General features: G+C 48.1%; 1 protein-coding gene across 3 annotated transcripts in view; it reads left to right on the top strand.

Annotated features, from left to right (window-relative positions):
* pde5ab (phosphodiesterase 5A, cGMP-specific, b) overlaps nt 1–18,259 on the top strand; it is a 64,890-nt gene that overhangs the window by 27,171 nt on the left and 19,460 nt on the right. For 2 of the 3 annotated variants that reach the window (XM_056442597.1, XM_056442595.1), the window contains exons 4-12: nt 118–207; nt 1,768–1,842; nt 6,525–6,614; nt 6,712–6,849; nt 11,337–11,404; nt 13,646–13,754; nt 13,828–13,912; nt 14,936–15,111; nt 16,023–16,082. In XM_056442597.1, the coding sequence (XP_056298572.1) occupies nt 118–207; nt 1,768–1,842; nt 6,525–6,614; nt 6,712–6,849; nt 11,337–11,404; nt 13,646–13,754; nt 13,828–13,912; nt 14,936–15,111; nt 16,023–16,082 (891 nt within the window). The remainder of the gene's footprint in view (nt 1–117; nt 208–1,767; nt 1,843–6,524; nt 6,615–6,711; nt 6,850–11,336; nt 11,405–13,645; nt 13,755–13,827; nt 13,913–14,935; nt 15,112–16,022; nt 16,083–18,259) is intronic. The other variant, XM_056442596.1, reaches the window with a different exon arrangement.

Raw genomic sequence — 18,259 nt, 5'->3', positions numbered from 1 at the left:
TATTGTTTCAGTAGGTGAGCATTAACAATATCAGAGGCCAAAAGCAGGGGCCGATCCATCTATGATTTTTAAAAGCAGATCTTAAACCTGTGGTAAGTGTGTGTATTGCCTCCCCAGGACCACCGGTTCAATGCTGAGGTGGACATGATCACAGGCTACAAAACCCAGAGCATCCTCTGCCTTCCCATCAAGAACCACAAAGAGGAGGTAAGTCCAACTGTAGCTCCACAGGAGGTCTGATGGTACGTGAACCAGTGGGCTGTGGTTCATCCACATGGACGCCGGCTTCCTGTTGGTCCAGCCCAGTGTAACATCCACAGGCAGAGAAGGTCTGACCACTGAGCTTCTTCCAGGTCTTTCATGCTCGTCTTCAGCAGATGGGTTGGTTGTGATGGAGACGGCTCATTGCTCATGATGATGCGTCCATAGAGTGCGCTAGTGCGCCGCCCCTCTTAACATTTTGAGATGAAAAAAGAAAAAGAAGAAGAAAAAAATATTATATACCAAATAATTTAAATAAGAAATACACCGTGTTGACACGCTAAATGTGTGTGTAAGCCCCTGTCAACAACCACTTAAGTTAAATGTGACCAAAAATAATATATCGCCAATCGCCACTCATCATCACTGAGAGAAGCCCCTCCCCCTTTTAAGGGCGCCGGCCAAACGTGTGTGTACGGCAGCGAGCAAACATTTCACGGTCGTTGGGCAAGGACAGCTTCTCATTGGCGGATGAAACGTGAATCTTCGGGCGCAGAAATGTGCGCCCTGGCCAATGACATTGTTTCTTATTTTACGTGACTGGACTATTCGTCCAATCAGAGACCGTTATCGTTCCCTCACAGCCCAGAGAGCTCCTCGTATCTACGCGAGCAAGTTGCTAACCGGAGCTGGAGGCTCAGTGAGTAATGCGCTGTTTAGTTTCCCCTGTCTGTTGTTCCAAAGTCCTGGGACTGAAACACTGTGGACTACAACAGGGTGAGGGATCTAAAGCACTTCACCGACAAGTGTAAACGTATCTTGCCGCAGCCATCTAGCTAACAGCATGAAGCTATCTAGCTAACAGCATGAAGCTAACTAGCGAACAGCATGAAGCTAACCCAGTTTGAAGAGTAGAGCAGAGCAGCTCAACGAAGGATACCGAAATGGCATCGAAAACACAACGAAGAAGTTCGGAAAAACAGACACTTAACCTCAAGAATGATGGAAAAAAGGCTAGTCACAGACATGATTGACTTTAACCAGAGAGTTATTGAGAAGTTTGCCAACTTTAAAGAGAGGAGGGCTACTTTTCTTTACTAGTAGTGGGGTCTACTCTGTCAAACACCCAATGTAACATGTGATCTCTTTCTGACTCTATTCTGCTCTGAACCTCTTTCATGTGAGGGTGATACTCTTTTATTCTGTAAACCTCTGAAACCCAACCCAATGTTTCTTAAAGCATTCTGCTCTGAACCTCTCATGCCCAAAGTTACAGTTTGTTGATAGTTGTTATTGGACAGTGTTGAGCACGGTGTTTTCTTGAAATAAAGGTTTGTTTTTTACGATATTCTACTCAAAACCTGTTTTCTTCTCATTGTTGAGTGCTATTTAAACGGCGCCCCCCCCCCCCCCCCCCCCAAATATCACCAGCCGCCACTGTTTAGCACCGGTATCGGAAAGAAAAAGAAAAACGTTACCCATCCCTACCCATGACATCATGTCGATCAGAAGTCAACACAGCTTCTGATGCACAATAAGTCTCATGTGTTGTGTTGTCTCTGCCAGGTGGTCGGAGTGGCTCAGGCCATCAATAAGAAGTGTGGCGAGGAGGACGGCGCCTTCAGTGAGCAAGATGAAAAGGTACCGGCTCCCCAACCAGAACCACTTCAGAATCACTGTCCACACTCACACAGATACTGAGATGTTGCTCAGAGATTTTGCTTCGTACTGAGGCTGATAACAGGCATAACCTTTCTCTGAAATGCACTGAATATATTGTAGTGAATGTGATATCATAATTCACCCTTGTTCCTGGTGTAGTTCTTTACACAATTATTAAAGTAATGAGTCACACACATCGGTGTGACTGTTCCGGGATCGCGGTCCCTTTGAGTGTTGTGTTGCTGTTTGTGACGTGGAGCCCCATGCGGGTTTGGTATCTGGGCAGCGCCATCTTGTGTTCATTCGTTTTTGTGATACGGAATAAACGAGACACACACTTGTGTGCTCAACTTGAGGAATTGTGTTTTGCGTTTTAATGCAACTTCCACACTGGTGACCCCGACGCCTGTTTGCTGGACGTATTCGCAAACACGACTCGACCATGGCATGACGCTGTTACCCTCAAACTCCCCGAATTCTGGGAATCTTCAGCGTCGTCATGGTTCGCTCAGACGGAAGCGCAGTTCGCGCTGCGGGACATAACCACGGATACAACACGGTACTACTACGTTGTGTCAGCTCTCGGTTACTCAACGGCGACCCGAGTGGTGAGTCTCCTGAAGCATCCTCCAGCTACGGAGAAATATGCGGCGCTCAAAGCCCACCTGCTAAAGACTTCTGAACTGTCCGACGCTGAGAGAGCTAGCAGGCTGTTCTCCCTCCAAGGGCTAGGTGACAGCAAACCGTCCGAGCTCATGGACCGCATGCTGGATCTCCTGGGTGAGCACAGACCCGATTTTCTTTTCACCCAACTTTTCCTGCGTCAGCTGCCTTCCCAAGTCAGAGCTGCACTGGCCAACACCACCATCACTGATTGTCGAACACTGGCTGAAGAGGCTGATAAATTTTTCCTGGCAAGTCAAGGGCACTGTGTCATGGCCGCGTTTCTCCCCACGCACGGCGCTCCGGTGACAATGGCGGATTCCACACTCGTCGCAGCAACCTCTTCTCGTCGGCAGCAGTCTTCGGGTCGGCAGCAATCTTCAGGCCCACAGCAGTCTTCTTCAGGCTTGTGCTTCTATCACGAGAAGTTTGGACCGAAGGCTCTTAAATGCCGCTCGCCATGCAGTTTCGGCGGGTTGGGAAACGCCAGGGCCGCCGCTCAGTAGTGGCCATGAGCATCGGCCGCGTAGGCAAGCTGTTTTTTATCCGTGACAGCATCTCCGGACGACGTTTCCTGTGCGACACGGGTGCACAGAGGAGCGTCCTGCCTGCATCCCGTTTGGACATGGTGACCGACGGCCATGGCCCCCCGATGGAAGCGGCTAATGGGACCCCCATCCGCACGTATGGAACAAGGTACATTGACTTGTGTTTCGAAGGGCGTCGATTTGGCTGGGATTTTGTCACGGCAAAAATCGCCGTTCCCCTCCTTGGCGCTGATTTTTTGTGTGCGCATGGACTGTTGGTGGATGTTAAGAACCGTCGTTTGATCGACGCTGTCACGTTCTGCTCGTAAACGTGCACGCTCAGCGGTGCTGAATCCATACGACTGTCTAGCATGCTCTCACCATCGGATGACTTCCACTGTTTACTGGCTAGTTTTCCAGCACTCACTCAGCCCACTTTCTCTGCGTCGGCCGTGGAGCATGGTGTGGAGCACCATATCGCCACTACTGGTCCACCCGTCTACGCCCGTGCTCAGCGCCTCGACCCGACCAAGCTTGCCATTGCTAAGGCTGAGTTTTCCAACATGGAACGCCTCGGCATAGTCCGCCGATCCGACAGCCCGTGGGCGTCACCCCTTCACATCGTCCCCAAATCTGGTGGCGGCTGGCGCCCATGTGGCGACTACCGGAGGCTTAATGAGGCAACGACACCTGACCGATACCCAGTCCCGAACATACAGGATTTTTCAGCACACCTGGCCGGTATGGTGATTTTTTCTAAAGTGGACCTCGTCCGGGGCTATCATCAGGTGCCCATGCACTCACTGGACATTTCAAAAACAGCAGTGATTACGCCGTTTGGTCTTTTTGAGTTCTTAAGGATGCCGTTCGGCCTTAAAAACTCAGCCCAATCTTTCCAGCGCATCATGGACTCTGTTTTACGTGACCTGCCTTTTCTTTTTGTGTATTTGGACGACATTCTGGTAGCAAGCACGTCCAAATCTCAGCACCTGTCGCACCTCCGAACGCTTTTCGAGCGGCTCAACCAACATGGCCTGATTGTTAACCCTGCCAAGTGCCAGTTTGGTCTCTCCACCATCGACTTCCTGGGACACAGAGTCACCAAGGACGGTGCAGTCCCTCTCCCATCAAAGGTGGAGGCGGTCACACAGTTTCCACGCCCGCTCACCGTGAAAGCCCTGCAGGAGTTCCTCGGCATGGTGAACTTTTACCACCGTTTCATCCCTCGAGCCGCTCAGCTCATGCAGCCCTTGCACGAGGCCTTGAAAGGTAAACCCACGCACGCTGTGGACTGGACTGAGGGCAGGGACAAGGCTTTTGCTGACACTAAGGCAGCCCTGGCGCAGGCCACCATGCTGGCACATCCTTCAGCCACAGCCTCCATCGCCATCACCTCGGACACCTCTGACTACGCTGTCGGTGCTGTCTACGAGCAGTGGGTAGGCGGGGCCTGGCAGCCCCTTGCTTTCTTCAGCCGCCAGCTGCGCGCTAACGAGCGTAAGTACAGCACTTTCGACCGGGAGCTGCTGGGTCTCTACCTCGCCATCAGACACTTTCGTTTCCTGCTGGAAGGTCGACACTTCACCGCCTTTGTCGACCACAAGCCACTGGTTTTCGCCATGGCCAAAGTGGCCGAGCCGTGGTCCGCCCGCTAGCAACGTCATATGTCTTACATTTCCGAGTTCACCACGGATTTACAGCACGTGGCCGGTAAGGACAACCAGGTGGCGGACTGCCTGTCACGGGCGGTGGCAGGGGCAGTCCATCTTGGTTTGGATTACAGCCACATGGCAGCGGACCAGACCACAGACCCAGACGTGCACATCCTGAAGACCTCGACTACAGGTCTGAAAATAGAGGATGTGGTTTTTGGAGAAGCCGGCACCACGCTCATGTGTGACGTCTCCACAGGCAGTCCTCGGCCGATCGTTCCCACGGGGTGGAGACGACGCGTCTTTGATGCCATCCACGGTCTCTCCCACCCCGGTTCGAAAGCGTCACAGAGGCTGGTGGTGGCGAAGTTTGTTTGGCGCGGCCTCAAAAAGGATGTAAGAGACTGGGCTACCACTTGCCTTGAGTGCCAACGGGCCAAAATACATCGCCACACTAAAGCCCCGCTAGAGTTGTTCCCGGTGCCAGAGAGGCGTTTTGACCATGTTAACGTGGATCTGGTTGGCCCTCTGCCCTCCTCTCAGGGTTTCACCTACCTGTTGACCATGGTTGACAGGACCACCCGTTGGCCCGAGGCTGTGCCACTAACATCGTTGGCATCTGTCGAGATGACACGGGCATTTATCGGCACCTGGGTTGCCCGTTTCGGCACCCCTTCGGACATATCCTCTGACCGGGGCGCGCAGTTCACGTCTGAGCTGTGGAACGCGGTGGCCCAGAGCCTCGGAGCCAAACTTCACCGCACGACTGCATACCACCCGCAGGCTAATGGACTCTGTGAAAGATTTCATAGGTCCATGAAAGCTTCTCTTCGTGCCGGCCTCAAGGACAGCAACTGGGTCGACAAGCTCCCGTGGGTGATGCTTGGCATCAGGACTGCACCGAAGGAAGACCTACAGTCCTCATCCGCGGAGCTCGTCTATGGCCAGCCACTGCGGGTTCCAGGGGATTTTGTTCCCGCCTCCACCGTTCCCTGGTCTGCCACTCTCCAGCGGACCGCGCTACTGGACAATGCGAGGCTTTTCGCACCGGTCCCTACTTCCCATCACGGCCTCCCTCAGTCGCACATCCCCGCTGGGCTTCAGACGGCTGAATACGTATTTATTCGCCACGACGCTCACAGGGGACCGCTACGCCCGCCCTACGAGGGTCCATTCCGTGTTTTGTAGACGGGAGACACACATTTTATGGTGGACATGGGTGGTAAACTGGAGCGACTCTCCATTGACCGCCTCAAACCAGCTCATTTGGACGTTGCTAGGCCCATCGAATTGGCTCAGCCCCCACGACGCGGGCGTCCTCCAGCTCTGCACCCACCCCCTGCTCCCCTCCCTCCCAAAACTCCCACACTCCAGGCCCCACACCCATGTCATGGTGGTACACCTGCCACAGTAGTGTCTCCTCGACCCCCTGTAAAGCACAGCCGTGCTGGCCGGTTACTCCGACCACCTCGCCGATGATCTTTTTCTTATTTGGTGAATTCTGGGGGGACGTGTGTAGTGAATGTGATATCATAATTCACCCTTGTTCCTGGTGTAGTTCTTTCCACAATTATTAAAGTAATGAGTCACACACATCGGTGTGACTGTTCCAGGATCGCGGCCCCTTTAAGTGTTGTGTTGCTGTTTGTGACGTGGAGCCCCATGCGGGTTTGGTATCTGGGCAGCGCCATCTTGTGTTCATTCGTTTTTGTGATACGGAATAAACGAGACACACACTTGTGTGCTCAACTTGAGGAATTGTGTTTTGCGTTTTAATGCAACTTCCACAATATATTATATATTGTTCCTCTCTGCTCAGGACTTCTCGGCCTACTTGTCCTTCTCTGGCATCGTGCTGCACAACGCTCAGCTCTACGAGACGTCACAGCTGGAGAACAGACGCAATCAGGTGGGTCAGTGTGGATGTGTGTCAGGCAGTGTGTGTAGACACACTCCTGTGTGTGTGTGTGTAGAGACACACACCCTGAACTCCCTCCTGTGTGTAGGTGCTGTTGGACCTGGCCAGCCTGATCTTCGAGGAGCAGCAGTGTCTGGAGGTTCTGCTGAGGAAGATCGCAGGAACCATCCTGTCCTTCATGCAGGCCCAGGCCTGCACCGTGTTCATCACCGACGACGACTCTATGGTCAGCACGCACACATACGCACACACACACATACACACACACCTACAGTATACACACACACACTGAACATTGAAGCGCCTCTGTGGAACATTTGTTTTGGCTAGTCTTCCTCAGGGACATCCAGTGCCTGACAAACACTTCACACTCTCACACAGAAACCACACACTAAGGAAAAGAAGCCAATCAACCCCGAGGAAGCTCAGTGCATGAGCTTTCTACTATTCCACATCTCGACTGGGTTCAGCAACTTATATATTACACCGGTACTTTGAATGAAACATATTAAGAAATATCTCAAAGGATCAGTGAGACACATAAACACAGCACACATTGAATTACCACAGCAAATGTACATGTTTTTGTCTTTTTTATCTTGGTACGAGCTTCTGGCTTCGTTGGTTCTGTCAACATTCTCCTGCTTCTCAAACCAACACAGATCACACCTTTCTGGATGCATTTATAATATTATACATCTTAAAATACTAGAGTAAGTGTAGCACTTTGCAGTCATTTAAACTTTAGCTCATTTTTGGACAATGGGTACTATTGGGAAGTGACACGAGAGGGCGGAGCCAGTACAACCGAGTGCTGAAAAAGACATTGTGAGGTCACCAGAATGAAACGAGGTACTTTGATGAAGGGAAAACACACCGAAAGAGTTAAAGTTGCAAGTAAATACCCAGACCTGTCAGTCACAGTAGCCCCGCCCTAAAGCATTCCCTGCTTTATGGCCTGTTTGACTCTAAATGGACCATACTCCACTCAATGAACATCATGCTGTTTTGAACAAGACTTGAAACTAGAGACTGAGTGCTTTGAACAATTATAGCCTTCATCTGCAAATGATGATGACTGAAGTCATTGTGAAATGCTTCAGTTTAGACCCCTGATGAAGGGTTGAGTTCAGACCCCTCCTCCCTGATGAAGGGTTGAGTTCAGACCCCTCCTCCCTGATGAAGAGTTCAGTTTAGACCCCTCCTTCCTGATGAAGGGTTGAGTTCAGACCCCTCCTCCCCGATGAAGGGTGTAAACTTTGTTTCTCTGAGGCTGTGTCTACTACTACACTTGAGCACTTCGAGCACTGACTTTCAGTGTTCGAAGTGCGCCACTGAAAAAACCAGCAGAATTCAGTGCACTGAATTGTAGTGCACTGTATTGCAGTGTACTTCGTAAAGTGTGCGGTAGTAGACACAGCCTGAGTTTCTCTTTACATTAGTTTTAACACATGTTTTAACTCTCAACTAAGCTCTGGTGTGCTGATGATCAAGTTACTGCAAATACCTTCATTGAATATCATGTTATTGTACGTGCTGATGCTACTTCAATGCACAGTATTCTCTACATTCAGTGATGAATTCTTGTTGTTTAAGTTTGTCCTTTATCAATCTTTTAATCAGTAAAGATCCAACCAGAATGTCTTACTTCTCTGGCCTTAGTCATATTTCCAATAGACATTTAAAGTCATTTTCAGCCTCACTTGCAATCTACATTCCACTAAGCTAATGGCTGATGGTACTGAAGCTCAAGTTATTCTAAATATTAGTTTTACTAAGTATCAACTGCATTGCCAATTCACCATTCAGTATTTGTGTTGCGGTCTGGGTGAACTGATGCCATTGGAGTGGTTTGTCTTATGTTACACATTCTCTGGTTTATATTATAAGGTTATGATAAGGTGCTGTGACCGAGGTTTATCAAACGGGCAAACGGCACACAAATGAAAGGATGAGAGATGCAGCGCATGAAACAAAACAAGCTGTCAGCGTAGCGCGTGTCTTTGATCCATGTCTTCATGACATACTGCAGCAGCATTCTTTAAGGCGCAGCATCTCAAGTGCTAAATAAACCACACACAGTACATCCAGACCTCTGCTGCTCAGACACTCCTGTGGGCCCCTCCAGAACCTCCAGAACCGCCAACTCAAAGCCTTCACAACCAGGAGCTCACTTCCCCAAAACATCTGGCATGTAGCTACACTGACATGTTCCAATCTCAGTTCAAATATGTGTGGTTAATTATTGTGCTGAATCCTTTGTGTGTTGTTTTATTTCATCATTTTAACTAGTATAAAGCGCGTTCTAGTGCTATTTACATGTTTTTGTGTTATAATAAAATGGGTTTGGGTCTACTGTAGGGGGCTCAGCTCTTCTTAACCCAAGGGCTCCGGAAAGGCTCATCGGGCCCTAGATGATCCACACAAACAGGATGTTCACATATTTGTTTTCATGTCACTGCTGCGAGCCAGACTAGAGCCCAGAACAGAACCCTCAGAACCACGTCAGATACAACAACATTAGGACATTAATGAGGAATGTGTGAATTTATTCTATGTCTTCTGGAATGTACAGGTCAAGATGTTTTATTTGATGTATTGAGCTCCATAGGCTCTGTTACATCTCACTTTATTATACACTGTGTGTGTGTGTGTGTCCCTCTCATGACCTCAACGTTGCCAGACCAGCTGTCTCCCTTTCTTTTATGCCCCTCCCCCGTCTCTCTCTTGTCTCTTCCCTTACTAAACATTTACTCTGAGATTAAGGACTGTTTCTGGCCTTATCTGCCAGACGTCCCTCTGTATACAGGTGTCAGTGGTTCATGTCTGCAGTCTCTCACGGGCCCAAAGGTCTTTGGGTTTGAGCGTAACCTTTGCTCTAGGAAAGGAGCCTTCCTGCAGGAAGCCTAATAAATGACAGCGCTGGCCTGTAACACTGGAACCACCAACAATAACACCGGCATCTTCAAGATGCCGGCCTGCGCTGACTCACTGTGTGTGGCATCTGTCTCGAGACAGTGAGTGTTGTTTCAGTATGTGTATGTCTGAGTGTGCTACAATATGTATGGTGTGTAAGCGTGAATGTGTGTGTGTGATTGGGTTTGTCTCAACTGGGAGCCTTGTGTTGGTCTGAGTAGCTTGAGTCTCCTCAATAGAACCTGGGATTGACTCCAGGTGTCCTGGACAACATATGTGTTGAATCCATCAAGAGGATATTGTATATGGACTCTACTTGTTGTTAAACAGTAAACTCTTTTCTATCACTCGTAATGATTCATGGTGGTTTTCTGATCTGAAAACTCAAGCACTCTGTGAGGCTGAAGGTATGGACGAGGTGTAGCATGCAACATGCTAACACTGTTAGCAACATGCTAACACTGTTATGTTGATTCAGATTTGTTTTATAGAAGGCACAAATAAAATAAAAAAATGTTGAAGAATAACTTTTATTACAACTATATTGTGAGACCAACATGGCCTTTTACCAGGAACATTGGACCACACACCGTGGAAGACAAACTCTTTACTATTCTGTGAGGCACTCCTGGCCCCCCATCAGCAGCCCTGATGACGGCCAAACGTATAAAACTGGTGTTATCTTTGATCGGGACTTGTCCTTTAACCTTTTTCATCGACGTAACATTTTTATCAGGGAAATCTTATCTCAAAAATATGCAGAAGAAGAAGAAATGAGTTCTTGTGTCATAGTCATGAGCTTTAATGATCTAAACATCTCCTTGAAATTATTTTGCTAAATATTGGTCATTCTACTTCTGCCGTTGCTAATTACTTGCACGTATAACTGCCACAGGTCAAAAGCATTGGAACAACCAGTGCTCATGTTAGGACGGTCTCAGACTTCTTTCCTTTGGTTTCCTTTTGCCAACGTTTGGCTCCCCTATTAAACACATAACTCACATAGACTGTTGTGCTATGGATTGAGAACATGTCTGTGTGTCCATGATACAACACGAGCAGACTGCATGCCAAAACCCTCACATACAGGACAAAGAAACCATTTCTTGGTCCTTCCTTGACATCTAAAACCTCGACTGATGCTTCCAAAGAACACGAGAAGACCAGTGTGATTTATTGTAATATTCCTAGATGCATTCCATTATCCTGTGTTATCCTGTTATAAACCTTCTCGCTTGACACAGAGCCCAATGAATGTCATAACATCTCCAGGTCTCTTTTCTGTTTAAAACAGCTTCATTACTTACTTCACCTCGATGGATCAGGATCAACTGCCATAGTGTGAAGATGTGAGGGAAGATTTTTCCAAAACCAAGAAGCTTTGTCCATCTTTAACATCCTGTCCCCACCTCTTAAAATGGAAAAAGGATCCTTTGCGAGGGTTTGGGAGTGCAGGTTGAGAGAAAACAATTCCCTATAAGGTGGGGAAAGGCAAAAGGAGCACTGGAATGTCAAAATAAACTCCCTCTGGCAAGGCCTCTTTTCATCCTTGGAGATGTCATTTAGGCAGATACCATGGTTTAATTTACGGTATCTGGATGTAGGGATTAGGGGTAATGGCTTAATTGGAGGGAATGAGGAAGTTCATTTGGAAGGAAAACACGCAGCCCAATTAATACTGTGCATTTACTCCTCTGTTGTCAACTGATTCTAATTGCATTATGCCAAGTACATTTCACCCTCCAGCAGCGTCGCTCCGGCTCCTCCGACACAAACTTGTTTTGTTTCTTTTTGCAGAACTCCTTCTCCAGTGTCTTTCATATGGAATACGAGGAGCTCCGTGACGTCCTCGATGCCCCCAAAAGGTAAACACCCGCTATTTCATTCAAAGTCCTGCACATTGACCTTGAGGCATGCTCCATCCATTTGCTCCAGTGATTAGCGCTAACATTTCCTTGAATTTGTAAACCACCCTTTTCCCTAACCCAGAGAGGCCCTTAGACGAATCCTTATCACCACCCGGCATACACATGCACAGGCCGTCAAAGTGTCATCGGGCCGATCCGTTATTCTGTTGCAAGATAGAAGACAAGACGGAGCAACTTAGTCCAATCAGTCTGTAGATCAGATTTGCGGTCTCATAGGATCTTCTTCAACAAATCGTCTTTCATCACCTGAAAAATAACGAGACATTTGATCCCCATCTTTCTGCTCGAAGCTTTTTTTCTACGTCAGGCTCTTCTTGTTATGATTTGTCTTCGACCCCAATTGCACGACAACAGACAGTGTTACTGTTTAGCCGGGAAAGCGCGGCGTAATTTATTTGAATACTCAAGGGAGCGGAAAGTTCAGAGAAAACGAAAGAAAAACTGCCTCCTTAATTTGGCAGAGGGAAGCAAGCAAACAAAAACAAAAAAACTCACTCTTGAAATAATCCACGGGAAAAATTACTCCACGATAATCATGACACAAAGCTCTGACATAAAAAAACTCCAGGGTTGAATGAGCTCTCCTCCTGAGCTTCTAGAACGAACTCTCAGCGAGCTACTGGCAGTCCTTCTATTTACTCCCTGTATAACGAGCTACAGCTGCGACGTGAGCAGAGTGGCTTCAGGTATGCGCTGGAGGTGGGACCCCGGCTGGCTGAGTCCTAACACTTCTGATACACCATCGTTAGGGTTCATTTGCTCGCCCTCCTGTGTTCCATCACCTGCTTTAACGCTTCAAACCTCACCTCATGTTTTCATTGAGCAGATGGACTTTTCCCAGTTGTCCCCAAGATGATGGAGTTGTTGATGCATATGCTGCTTTTTCAAAGACAGGAGGCTCACAGTTATTACAGAAATATGTCTGTGTAATACATTGTCCTGACAGCAGGATCACCAACAATCTGGTTTTAGTGACTCACTGTCGTCGTGCACCTGCTGTGCCGAGGTGCATCAGAGAGACATTGAGTCAATCAAACCTAACAAGTGGTCAAACAGATGGAGCGGTCAGATCTTATGAGCTTCTTGTTTGAACAGAGATGTAAGACGGTGGATATTCTGCAAAGCAAAGCTGTCCTATCTGAGTGTGCAAACAGAGCTCAGGCTGCAGGTGACCAGGCAGAAGAAAGAGAGCACGTATGTAGTGAGCAGCCCAGAGAAGACGCAAACCAGATCTATTCAGTCTTATCTTGCTCGTCCCCCATAACGTCTTGTTTATTCACAGCTGTTTACATCCAATAACTGCCTTGAGTAGGGCTGTCCTTCCTCTGGGAGGACTGACATTTAGCTACAATGTGGGCCAATGTGGGGGGGAGGGACCGTGCAGGATGTTGGCTCTGGCCGGCTGGAACCACAGGAGGCTTTTTATAGTGACTTTAACCCGGAGCTGCAGCTTTACAATGACACGCCGTCTATTTCGCCCAAACAGGAAGTTCAGTCGAGCTGAACCAATGTGGATCCGGCTCGCACTCCACGCACTTCAAGTTGACAAAGTAGAGCAATTTCGTGGATCTTGATTTTGATTGCGGCCCCGAGTGGAAAGCCACCGTGGAGCTGTCGTGGTTTTTAGTGCTGCCTGTATCCACGCTGGGGCCCAAGTCAAGTCAATCACAGAGGCAGGAACAGGAGAGGTGGATCGTAGTCGTTTGAGCACTTCAACTCGAGCACAGATGAATTTAGTGAGTGTTTGTGTGAGAGTCTGGAGTGTGTGTGTAAGAAAGAGAGAGAGAGTGTGTGTGTGTGTGTGTGTGTGTGAGAGAGAGAGAGTCGTTGTTATAAATAGTCATTTAAAATACAAACTCTGTATGAATAGGACGTTGAAAACTATGCAAAACACACACACACACACTCACTCACACAGCCGAAGCTCTACAGCCACAATCCTCTGGCTTTAGCTTTGACCTCTTAATCAATCATCCTTCACAGAGTTATATTCTGTGGTTGAATGACTAAAGACAACAAACAGGCGTGTTAAGCGCGGACAGGCGTGACAGACAGCTTCAGATGTCAGACCTGAGCTCTTCACACACTCTTTTCACATCAGAGGTGCAGAGCTCTGTGTTTCACGTCAATCTGCTCGGCCAGTTATGAGTTTGTTTGTGTTATTGTTTGTCTCCTCAGGGACTGTGACGTCAGTCAGATTAACTACATGTACGCCCAGTACGTCAAGAACACCATGCAGCCTCTCAACATCGCAGACGTCACCAAGGACCAAAGCTTCCCCTGGACAGTCAGTACAGCTCTTCCCTTCTTTCCTTCTTCTTCTCCCAACGTGACTGATCATCCCTCTTGTATTCTGACAGCGGGAGCACACAGATCAAACCAGCCACCAGATCAAGAGCTTGCTCTGCACTCCCATCAGGAATGGCAAGAAGGACAAAGTCATAGGTGGGATCTCTCTCGCTCTCGCTCTCTCGCTCTCTTTCTCTCTCTTGGGGCTGAACTTGGCTTGAAGCAACTCTTTTTCATCTCTTCATGACAGCAGCTCAGTGTGTTGGGAGAAAACCAGCATGGAATGGTATTTGGTTCCAAAATGCCCTGATTAAAAAGACAAGATGTCTGGTTAGTTCGTTGTTACTGTTCCTTTAAGAAGAGGAGCACTGCGGACTCTGGTCCCTGATTGCTTCAGCACTTAAACTGTCGCCGTGGTTTCCCGGTATCTTTTCAAGGCGATGATGTAACATCAGCACCAGGTTAGATGCTCTCAGCATCTTAACGCGTGCGTGGCCGTGCTCCTAGACCCATCAACGTGATTATCATCAGCATAATCAGCTGATAGCCGCTCCATTAGTGCCCCATGAAGAAGAGTATTGCACCTCCCTCAGAGATCAAACGGGAACAGGTCCTCTCAGCCTCTCCTCCAACCTGTAGGAGTCCGTTGATGAGCAAGATCAAAACAGCTCCATGCATTACAATTATATTCATATTTAGATATTTATACTTTTTTGCTTGAGTGAATACATTATTAGCATTGGAGATGCAATGTTTGTGTCAGCTGTAAACAAAAACACATTCTCATGACAGGCAGACGTGACAATATTTTTCTAGATGAACTCATTTGAATTTTGAAGACATTTTTTGTCATAATAAAATAACTCTAATAGTTTTAAATGTACATCAAATGTGGGATCAATAACGTCTACATTATTATTATATATTATTATTATTATTATTAACTATGATATGCACTCCATAAGCACAAAGCTAAAATACTAAACACTGAACTGGATCCTGGCTGTCCACACTTAGTAGCTAGTTAGTAGCAATCACACACAGCGTGCATGCTTTTATTATCTGTATATTATAAACATTTTAAGAAATGTATTCTTCTTAAACATTAAAATGTCAAAGAAAAAACACAAAGAAAGTCAGAGCTCTGACCTGTGTGTGTGTGTGCGTCTGTCCGTCCAGGTGTGTGTCAGCTGGTGAACAAGATGGACGAAGCCTCCGGCTCCCTGAAAGCCTTCAACAGGAACGATGAGCAGTTCCTGGAGGCCTTCGCCATCTTCTGTGGTCTCGGCATCCAGAACACACAGATGTACGAGACAGTGGAGAGAGCCATGGCCAAGCAGGAGGTCACTCTGGAGGTCAGCCTCTCTCTGTCACTCACGCACACACACACACGACCCAAAGAGAACCTGACACGTCCCAAAGAGAACCTGACACGACCCAAAGAGAACCTGACATGACCTAAAGAGAACCTGACACGTCCCAAAGAGAACCTGACACGACCCAAAGAGAACCTGACATGTCCCAAAGAGAACCTGACACGACCCAAAGAGAACCTGACACGACCTAAAGAGAACCTGACATGTCCCAAAGAGAACCTGACACGACCTAAAGAGAACCTGACATGTCCCAAAGAGAACCTGACACGTCCCAAAGAGAACCTGACACGACCTAAAGAGAACCTGACATGTCCCAAAGAGAACCTGACACGACCCAAAGAGAACCTGACACGTCCCAAAGAGAACCTGACACGACCCAAAGAGAACCTGACATGTCCCAAAGAGAACCTGACACGTCCCAAAGAGAACCTGACATGACCTAAAGAGAACCTGACATGTCCCAAAGAGAACCTGACACGACCCAAAGAGAACCTGACACGTCCCAAAGAGAACCTGACACGACCCAAAGAGAACCTGACACGTCCTAAAGAGAACCTGACACGTCCCAAAGAGAACCTGACACGACCTAAAGAGAACCTGACACATCCCAAAGAGAACCTGACACGACCCAAAGAGAACCTGACACGTCCCAAAGAGAACCTGACACGTCCCAAAGAGAACCTGACATGACCTAAAGAGAACCTGACACGACCCAAAGAGAACCTGACACGTCCCAAAGAGAACCTGACACGTCCCAAAGAGAACCTGACATGACCTAAAGAGAACCTGACATGTCCCAAAGAGAACCTGACACGTCCTAAAGAGAACCTGACACGACCCAAAGAGAACCTGACGCAACCCAAAGTCTTGTTTCTGTGTGTGCGTTCCAGGTGTTGTCGTATCACGCCTCCGCCGCAGAGGAAGAATCGCGGGAACTTCAGGTAACAGCGGTAAATGAAAGTTTATTAATTTAACCATCTCCACCGACATGCCCACATGAACACCAAGTCACGCTGCGTTCTTCACAGCACTGATGCATTTTACTATCAGAAAATATCATTTTGATAAATGTCTTCCGAGAAGAGTATTACAATGATCTAGCCAACACCGACATGTTTACTGTGCTTGTTTTGTTGTTTTCTCAAATGCACTTCCTCTTCCAGCTCGGGTACTTTTCTCAAAGTTCTGCTGGTCCATAAAATAAGAAATGTTTGTATATGTGACACGGGTCACAGGTCACCGGTCACAGGTCATAGGTCACAGGTCACATCTCTCTTTATGCACCACACAGAGAGAGCAGGTTGTGTTGTATTGTGTTGGATGGTGTTGTAGTCCTTCCTCCTAGGGAACAAGGAGCTGCATATGTACGTGTCCTTCCTCCTAGGGAACAAGGAGCTGCATATGTATGTGTCCTTCCTCCTAGGGAACAAGGAGCTGCATATGTACGTGTCCATCCTCCTAGGAAACAAGGAGCTGTATATGTACGTGTCCTTCCTCCTAGGGAACAAGGAGCTGCATATGTACGTGTCCATCCTCCTAGGAAACAAGGAGCTGTATATGTACGTGTCCTTCCTCCTAGGGAACAAGGAGCTGCATATGTACGTGTCCATCCTCCTAGGAAACAAGGAGCTGTATATGTACGTGTCCATCCTCCTAGGAAACAAGGAGCTGTATATGTACGTGTCCTTCCACCTAGGGAACAAGGAGCTGCATATGTACGTGTCCATCCTCCTAGGAAACAAGGAGTTGCATATGTACATGTCCATCCTCCGAGGAAACAAGGAGCTGTATATGTACGTGTCCATCCTCCTAGGAAACAAGGAGCTGCATATGTACGTGTCCTTCCTCCTAGAGAACAAGGAGCTGCATATGTACGTGTCCATCCTCCTAGGAAACAAGGAGCTGTATATGTACGTGTCCTTCCTCCTAGGTAACAAGGAGCTGCATATGTACGTGTCCATCCTCCTAGGGAACAAGGAGCGGCATATGTACATGTCCTTCATCCTAGGGAACAAGGAGCTGCATATGTACGTTTCCTTCCTCCTAGGGAACAAGGAGCTGTATATGTACGTGTCCTTCCTCCTAGGGAACAAGGAGCTGCATATGTACATGTCCTTCCTCCTAGGGAACAAGGAGCTGCATATGTACGTGTCCATCCTCCTAGGAAACAAGGAGCTGTATATGTACGTGTCCATCCTCCTAGGAAACAAGGAGCTGTATATGTACGTGTCCTTGCTCCTAGGGAACAAGGAGATGCATATGTACGTGTCCTTCCTCCTAGGGAACAAGGAGCTGCATATGTACGTGTCCTTCCTCCTAGGGAACAAGGAGCTGCATATGTACGTATCCATCCTCCTAGGGAACAAGGAGCTGCATATGTACGTGTCCTTCCTCCTAGGGAACAAGGAGCTGCATATGTACGTGTCCTTCCTCCTAGGCAACAAGGAGCTGCATATGTACGTGTCCTTCCTCCTAGGTAACAAGGAGCTGCATATGTACGTGTCCATCCTCCTAGGGAACAAGGAGCTGCATATGTACGTGTCCTTCCTCCTAGGGAACAAGGAGCTGCATATGTACGTGTCCATCCTCCTAGGGAACAAGGAGCTGCATATGTACGTGTCCTTCCTCCTAGGGAACAAGGAGCTGCATATGTACGTGTCCTACCTCCAAGGGAACAAGGAGCTGCATATGTACGTGTCCTTCCTCCTAGGGAACAAGGAGCTGCATATGTACGTGTCCTTCCTCCTAGGGAACAAGGAGCTGCATATGTACGTGTCCTTCCTCCTAGGGAACAAGGAGCTGCATATGTACTTGTCCATCCTCCTAGGGAACAAGGAGCTGCATATGCACGTGTCCTTCCTCCTAGGGAACAAGGAGCTGCATATGTACGTGTCCTTCCTCCTAGGGAACAAGGAGCTGCATATGTATGTGTCCTTCCTCCTAGGGAACAAGGAGCTGCATATGTCCGTGTCCTTCCTCCTAGGGAACAAGGAGCTGCATATGTACGTGTCCTTCCTCCTAGGGAACAAGGAGCTGCATATGTACTTGTCCATCCTCCTAGGGAACAAGGAGCTGCATATGCACGTGTCCTTCCTCCTAGGGAACAAGGAGCTGCATATGTACGTGT

The sequence above is a fragment of the Pseudoliparis swirei genome, chromosome 21 (genome assembly GCF_029220125.1).
Source record: "Pseudoliparis swirei isolate HS2019 ecotype Mariana Trench chromosome 21, NWPU_hadal_v1, whole genome shotgun sequence".
Classification (NCBI taxonomy): domain Eukaryota; kingdom Metazoa; phylum Chordata; class Actinopteri; order Perciformes; family Liparidae; genus Pseudoliparis; species Pseudoliparis swirei.
Note: the sequence above shows the minus strand (reverse complement) of the source record. Positions and strands in the feature narration are given on the sequence as shown.